Source organism: Hemitrygon akajei, chromosome 12 (assembly GCF_048418815.1).
Source record: "Hemitrygon akajei chromosome 12, sHemAka1.3, whole genome shotgun sequence".
Classification (NCBI taxonomy): domain Eukaryota; kingdom Metazoa; phylum Chordata; class Chondrichthyes; order Myliobatiformes; family Dasyatidae; genus Hemitrygon; species Hemitrygon akajei.
The window spans coordinates 75,480,807-75,488,644 of record NC_133135.1 but is presented as its reverse complement, the minus strand read 5'-3'; the positions used below and the strand labels follow the sequence as shown (position 1 = coordinate 75,488,644).

The following is a 7,838-nucleotide window of genomic DNA, read 5'->3' as shown; positions in this document are numbered from 1 at the left end:
AGGCAGACAGGAAATTTCAAAAGTGGGACTGATAAATTTTTATATGGCCATATTACTGATGGTAAATAATTTTCAATTGATGGTAAATAAAATAGTAGAACAAACTGAGGAGGCTGAATCTTGTTCTTGTACTTGTATAGAGTATTTGTAATGAGCTTCATGGGATTGAGGAAAACTTGTTGGAAGAGTTCTTGTGGACATTGCTTTACAGCATGAATGCTCTAATCAAGCAGATTTTGTAAATATAAGATTATCCAAAATGTTGTTCCTTGTTTGGTGGTCTTATTCCTTTTATTGACATAATAAATACAAATATTTTCAGATATCAGTTTATCAGTAAAACCTGGTTTTAATTTACTTCTGTTATTTTTGTTCATCTTGAATTACTTTTTCTCTGCCTGTTATCTTTTCTTAATTATCATTGATTATTATTAACAGGGTGGAACGTCTCTCAATCAGGTACTTGTTTTGCTTGAATGGTTTGGATTAGACAACAATCACAGCCAGCCAATTCCAAGGTATGGTTCTCACACTGGATTTGAATGTACTCTAAAAGAGTGTATTACCAGATAATTCTTTGTATATACAGGAAAAACTCAAGGAACATGTTTAATCTTGGTGATCAGTCCTTCATTAGATTATAGCATTTGGAGCGTCATCTCAGGACATTTTATTATTTAATGAATATTATTGAAATGCAAGTTGAAAGGCAAGAAAGTGTAAACCTCCTTCAAAAACAAGCTTTAGAACTTTAATGTTTGTAGAAAATGAAAATGAGTTACAGATGTTGGATAAATGAACTGACTGGATTTAAGATAGTGTAGTGCTTCATGTAATGCATTACAGTACCAGTGACCTGGGTTTAATTCCCGCTGCCGGTGCCAGTGATAATAAACCTGATTCTGTCTATAAGTTGTTTGGACCTTGTAAATATATGCTGGTATTTATTTGGAGCAACATGGTAACGTTGGGTAGCATGATGCTGTTACAGTTCGGGGTGTCAGAGCTTAGAATTCTATTCCAGCATCCTCTGTAAGAAGGTTTGTACATCATTCCCGTGAAGTGCATGGGTTTCCTCCAGGTGCTCCAGTTTCCTCCCACAGTCCAAAGATATACTGGTTAGATGTACCTAGTGCAATTATTGGAGGTAGACAAAGGAGATGCCATGGATGTGGTGTACTTGGAATTTCAGAAGGCCTTTGACAAGGTGCTGCACATGAGGGTGCTTAGCAAGATAAGAGCCCGTGGAATTACAGGGAAGTTACTAGCTTGGATGGAGCATTGGCTGGTCGGCAGAAAACAGAAAGTGGGAATAAAGGGATCCTATTCTGGCTGGCTGCCAATTACCAGTGGAGTTCCACGGGGGTCAGTGTTGGGACCGTAACTTTTTTACGATGTATGTCAATGATTTAGACTATGGTATTAAGGGGTTTGTGGCTAAATTTGCCAATGATACGAAGATAGTTGGACGAGCAGGTAGCGTTGAGAAAACAGAGAGCCCGCAGAGAGACTTAGATAGTTTAGGGGAATGGGCAAAGAAGTGGCAAATTAATACAATGTTAGAAAGTGTACAGTCATGCACTTTGGTGGAAGAAATAAACAGGCAGACTATTATTTAGATGGGGAGAGAGTTCAAAATGTAGAGATGCAAAGAGATTTGGGAATCCATGTGCAAAATACCCTAAAGGTTAACCTGCAGTTTGAGTCAGTTGTGAAGAAGACAGATGCAATGTTGGCATTCATTTCTAGAGGTATAGAATATAAGAGCCGGGATGTGATATTGAGGCTCTATAAAGCACTTGTGAGACCACACTTGGAGTATTGTGTGCAGTTTTGGGCTCCTTAGTTTAGAAAGGATATACTGACATTGAAGAGGGTTCGGAGAAGATTCACGAGAATGATTCCAGGAATGAAAGGGTTACCATTTGAGGAACATCTTGCAGCTCTTGGGCTGTATTCTCTGGAGTTCAGGAGAATGGGGGGGATCTCATAGGAACATTCCAAATGTTAAAAGGCCTGAACAGATTAGATATGGCAATGTTATTTCCCATTGTAGGGGAGTCTAGAACAAGAGGGCACGACTTCAGGATTGAAGGATGTCCTTATAGAACGGAGATGCAGAGAAATTACTTTAGTCAGAGGGTGGTAAATCTGTGGAATTTGTTGCCACGAGCGGCTGTGGAGGCCAAGTCATTGGGTGTATTTAAGGCAGAGATAGATAGTTTCTTGATTAGCCAGGGCATCAAAGGGTATGGGGTGAAAGCAGGGGAGTGGGAATGACTGGATGAAGTGGGTGAGCCCATGGTTGAATGGCGGAGCAGACTCCATGGACTGAATGGCCTACTCCTGCTCCTAAATCTTATGGTCTTATGGCCGTTGTCCTGTGACTAGGCTAGGGTTAAAGCAGTGTTTGCTGGGTGGCGTGTCTTACTGGGCCTGAAGGGTCTGTCCTGTGCTGTATCTGTAAATAAAAATAAAATAAATATATTGGCCATCTCATTATCCGGCTGTATGAGTATTTCTTTTAGATAGCAATGCCAGTACAACTTAACATATACCCAGCATCGATTTAGAAGCTGCAGCAAAAGATCCCAATAAGCACCTGAGTCTTCCGTCACACTTTGGACAATGTAAACATAAAATGAGAACATTTGCATGATCTTGAGATATTGTGTTTATTTGAATCTAAAACCAGAGTGTAGCTCTACATGCGCATGAGGCTGCCGCCTGGTTGAGCAATCACGTCAATGATGGTTCAGAAGAAAAACTTCCTTTTTTTGTGGTGTGAATTCACATCACCCAGTTCTACTCACACAAGCAGTACTTCCCCCAACCCAACCCCACACTCCACCCCTCCACCACCATAAGCCCTGCCTATATATGACCCAGTGTGAGAGGAAGAAACATTACTGACAGCAAATGAAGCAGAATTTACAGAATCAGCCGGAGCACATCAACCAGACAGATATGCCTGAGTTCATGCTCCACTTGAAAGCATTAACCAAACAGAAGGACATCAATAACTGTGCTACCACCAGAATTCAAGTGACTGAGGAAAGGAAAGCAAAGTGTCTGTAAGCATTATCTTCTTACTATTACTCAAAAAGCACTCTAAATTATAACTTTGTGAGTAGATTTCATGAATTGTGTTGCAAAACATAACTGGCCCTTGCCTTTCAGACTGTATTTCATCAGAACATACAGATATTCTTCTCTCTTTTATTTGAAAATTATTTAAAAACGAACAAGGGATGATTTTTTACTAATTCAGTGTTAGATATCTGAAGTGATATTTTACATGTACATAGTGAGCTGCTTCACCTCTTGTTAACGTTACCAAGTGCAGAAGGGTGTGTGTAAAAACAGAAGTGTAGATAATAATGGATTCATACTTCAGTATAAATGCTTTGCAGTTCATTGTGTTGGGTATGTAAATATCACACTCTTAACTTAGATCTGAAATGGAAAACAAATGCAAATTATCTGAAGAAAATAAGTAGACGTCATCAGAACTCAATTCAATTTTAATAAACGGACTTTATCTATAAAGCATAGTTTGCTGGCATTAGTCAATCAATAGCTCAGGTCATTTCAACAGCAGATCCGCAGAAGGCAACCTATTTCATTACACCTCAAACTGTATTTCCTGAACAAGTTTTCTTTTTAACTAGGTTCTCTCTTAGTAACTTCCATTTGACTGAGAATGATGTTTTTTATTAAAATATTCTATCATTTGTATCTGTGTAAAGAAATGCTAAAGTCAAGAAGTCCAATTATTAGTTCTTAATTATAGAATAAGTTGGAGCAGACGTAGAATTCTTCACTGCTCAGGTATTGCAGTTACTTAATTTAAAATAATATTGTTAACACTCATCTTTCTTTTTCAATTTTTCCTTAGACCCAAGGACTTGAAATCTCGCCTGTTTTCCATATTGCTGAACTCTGAACCTCAACATCCAACGATAAGTTTTCTATCCAACATGTCAGGAAAACTGGATCTGTCCCGGGGGTAAGTATATTCTCTTTTGTCAATTTTTGAAATACAGTATTTCTGAAGTTAAACATTAGATGGTCATCAGACTACAGACTATAAAAGAGAGTACAGAATGGGAGCTTCATTATAATCATTGTACTAGCAGTATACTGTACATTTCAAAAACAAATTCACTGAAGTGGGTTAGCTCATTACTCCAGTATTTTGAAAGTAAATTTGTACAAAATGGATATAAATTTCAGAACAAAATAGCTATTTTAGACAATTGAAAGTTGAGTTGAATTTAGGAATAACATATTCACGTAACTCAACCTATTCTGTTTTCCATAGGATCACACTTGAAGAAGCAACACAATGGTCTAAGTCTTTGGATATTCTCCTTGCTCATCCATGTAAGTAATAATTCCTACTCTGATGCTGGATGATCGCTACCAATGATTTCTTTCATGAACGGTCTCTCTAAATAACAAATCTAAAGTGATACTTTCTCTTCCTGAAGGTGGCCTTGCAGCTTTCAGGGCATTCCTCAAGTCAGAGTTCAGTGAGGAGAACATTGATTTCTGGTTGGTCTGTGAGGACTACAAGAAAACCAAATCCATAGATAAACTGGGTTCCAAGGCACAACATATTTACAGAGAGTTCATTCGAAGTGATGCTCCAAAGCAAGTGAGTGCTTTTTAGTAAATAGATGTTGTATCTGGACTGAACTGCACAAGTAATGATGGTAGAAATAATTTTTTCAGTAATTTGGTTGCATCTATTATTATTATTATTATTACTACAATTATTTCAGTAAAATTGATGCATTCATTACAAGTATTTTATTGGTCTGTTCATTCTGAGTGTCTCCAAGCCTTTAGTAACTACTGTGGCAAAAACCAAAGAATGTCATTGTAGGTTGGTCAACCCTAAGAAAATCGCCCAAAAATCTTTAAGGTATTTAAGATCGGTGCCCAAGTGATGCAACTGTGAAATACGCCCTGTCCTCTCCTCGAGTTATAATGCATCCTATTCGTTAATTACTTCAAAGGAAATGTTTGAACTCTTACTAGTGCATTTCCAACACTCTAACGTTACGTTTCACAAATTTAAGCTCTGCTTATGTAACAGAAATTTTCTACCATTCTTTGCACAGTGATTAATAGGAACAAAATGCAGGGTAAAAAAAACAAATGTTTTTTTAATTCCATACTGACGTCTGTCTTTTCACTCAGATTTCCACTTGTGTGGACATTCCATAATAAGGGATTATTAATAAGCATAGCTGGAGAAATGCATATTGGTATCTCCTCAAATTCTGTAAAATATCTTTATATTCCCTCCTGAAAACAGTATGCAACTCCATGGCATTTCCAAGAAACCTTCTCAGGATAATTAGCCAAATATTGATTGAAAATATACTTGACACTGAACTTCAAAGACAGATTTGACTCTTTTTTTTTCATTCAGATTTTAATCCAAAGCAAATTTATGTGTACCAATGCTGAGTAAATCTAACACTTCTGCAAGCTTGGTAGTTCAATATATGAATAGACAGCAGGATGTACAGTGGCTGAGTTGCAGGGAGGGTTAGGGAACACTGTGTTGATCTGTCAGTAAAAGAAACAAATTACCAACAGAAAAACATCACAACTATTTAACAGGTTATTTCCTGCATTTAAAGATTTAGTAGAACTGAAACTATAGACAGTTAGAGCTCAAAATCTTCGTGACTCAATGCCAGAAAACAATTCATTTGGGCATCATGGGGAAATTCAGCAGTTACTCTGAATAGATACACTTTCCCAGATTTAGTAGGGTGTCAATTTTCAGACAAGAAAAATTACAGATTTTTTAATATAATGTTGAAATGAAGGCAATTAAGTATTTATCTACTGTCTTTTTCTAATATAGGTCAACATTGATGGCACCATGAGAGATTTGCTCAGCCGGAGTGTTTTAGTGCCAGCTCCAGGCTGTTTTGAGGGAGCCCAGAGAATTATCTTCAGTTTGATGGAGAAAGACTCCTACCCCAGGTTTCTAAAATCAGATGCCTACACAAACCTAATAAACAAGATACAAGCCAGCAACAATAATAGATAAATGAAGAGTTTTCACCAACAGTAAGATGATGAAAACGTGGATGGTCAAGACTGTATTTCTCATATTTGTGTGCACTGCGGCCCTGCATTGAACTAGAGAGAGAGAAAATCTGCCAAGAAGCAGGAAAAGAATAAATAATGATTGTGACACAGTTAAATTCTTTCAGAAGAAGGGCAAGGAGTACTGCCCAGCTTCAGGGACAAATACTTTTCCACGTGCTGTGTCATTTGTGTATAACTGTGAGGCTTCTCTCCAAGACCAGGACCATTTACTTTTCTTTCTCCAAAAGAATTACAAGGAGAACGTATGCCAAATTTGATTCAGTAGAGGAACAGTAAAATATGAACTTACCTTCCTCGGTCATGTTTTTAGAATGAACTGGAAAATATTTCATCCAACCGTTGCATACAAGCCATGTGAAACAGTTTAGGCCTGGATTGCTTTGCACTATGCTTCATGACAAATTACATAATTACATATGATGATAAAAGTATTTATTTATTATTTCTGTTTCTTTTCTAATTTTAAGTGAATAATTAAGATCAATGTCATAGGATCACAGTTTCTTTTTAAATATGCTTCTTTCAATAATGGTAGAGCCTGACCTCAGACCATCGCAAGCATTTAGGTGACTTGTTAGTGAGAGGTTAAGTGTGGGAGAGCTGAGAGCAGTTAACGCAATTATGACATCAATTACAATATCTGCACTGTTACTTCACTAACCATCATCCTGCAAGTTATTTTCTGTAGGGACAATCCTGACCCACTCATGAGAGTCAGTCTGAATGAACAGTTATTGTAATACCCTTAATGAAGCTGGATTATAATCATTTACTCATAAAGCAAAACTCCTTATGAGAAATCTCATTGATGGAGTCATCATAGCAGTAACATGCCGTAGGATGCCAGGGGATTATCATTAGGACAATCCTCCTAACCCAATAAAGAACAGGTGACCAACCAGTTGTTCAAAGGGACTTACATCTACCTGTGTACCTGCCTTCTATATATTTGAATGATTTCCTATTGACAATTGCATTAGTCATTCCGTGACATCACCTGCAGCACAGAGCATTATGATGAGGGATAGTGAATAGTTTGAAGGGTACCTATTGTTTAAGGTAACAACACATGCTTTTGGATCACACCACTTGTCCGGCAAAGAAATTATATTCACCGATTTTCCTGCAACGTTATCAAAAATCACTTTATTTAATTGGCTACACTTCTTCCGTTCGATCCTGACATTTTATTCAGTCTGACTAGTGATGCTAATGACTATAAAATGGCAATAAAACATATCCTGCAGTAATTAAACTGACAGGAGAATTCACATCTTTTTCAGCTTGATTGCATTAACATGTAGTGAAGTATATTGTTCAGTCAGAGAACAGAGTTAACCATTTGCTCAAGGCCTTTGATGTGTACAGATAATGTTAACAAGCAGCTCGGCGGCTTTTTATAACTTGGGCCCTTCCCAGACATTATGGCTGTAAACCATCCACACTAAAGAATAAATGGGTACTCGGCCCGAAAGGTTGACTGTTTACTCTTTCCTATCGATGCTGCCTGACCTGCTGAGTTCCTCCAGCATTCTGTATGTGTTACTAAGCACTCATAGACCATGAACATAGTAGACAGATATGAGAAAAATAGTCAAAGAAGTAATGTAATGAAAATAAATAATGTTGATAATATGTTTTACTGTGCTCTACATTTGTCTGTTGACTAATTATGCAGAATATTAAATGAATATATGAAA

At 37.3% G+C, this 7,838-nt stretch overlaps 1 protein-coding gene across 1 annotated transcript; it reads left to right on the top strand.

Moving 5' to 3' along the window:
• Positions 1-2,881: 2,881 nt before the first annotated feature.
• LOC140737218 (regulator of G-protein signaling 21-like) lies at positions 2,882-7,838 on the top strand. The gene is made up of 5 exons (XM_073063520.1): positions 2,882-3,074; positions 3,899-4,009; positions 4,325-4,386; positions 4,494-4,660; positions 5,888-7,838. Exons 1-5 carry the CDS (start codon positions 2,920-2,922, stop codon positions 6,074-6,076), a joined length of 684 nt encoding a protein of 227 aa, XP_072919621.1. The 5' UTR covers positions 2,882-2,919; the 3' UTR covers positions 6,077-7,838.

Excerpts from the sequence above, each read along its gene's own strand:
- LOC140737218 (XM_073063520.1), top strand. The coding sequence starts at position 2,920 with ATGAAGCAGAATTTACAGAATCAGCCGGAGCACATCAACCAGACAGAT. Across the intron at positions 4,010-4,324 it reads AAACTGGATCTGTCCCGGGG|GATCACACTTGAAGAAGCAA; the intron begins GTAAGTATATTC and ends TGTTTTCCATAG. Across the intron at positions 4,387-4,493 it reads TATTCTCCTTGCTCATCCAT|GTGGCCTTGCAGCTTTCAGG; the intron begins GTAAGTAATAAT and ends CTCTTCCTGAAG.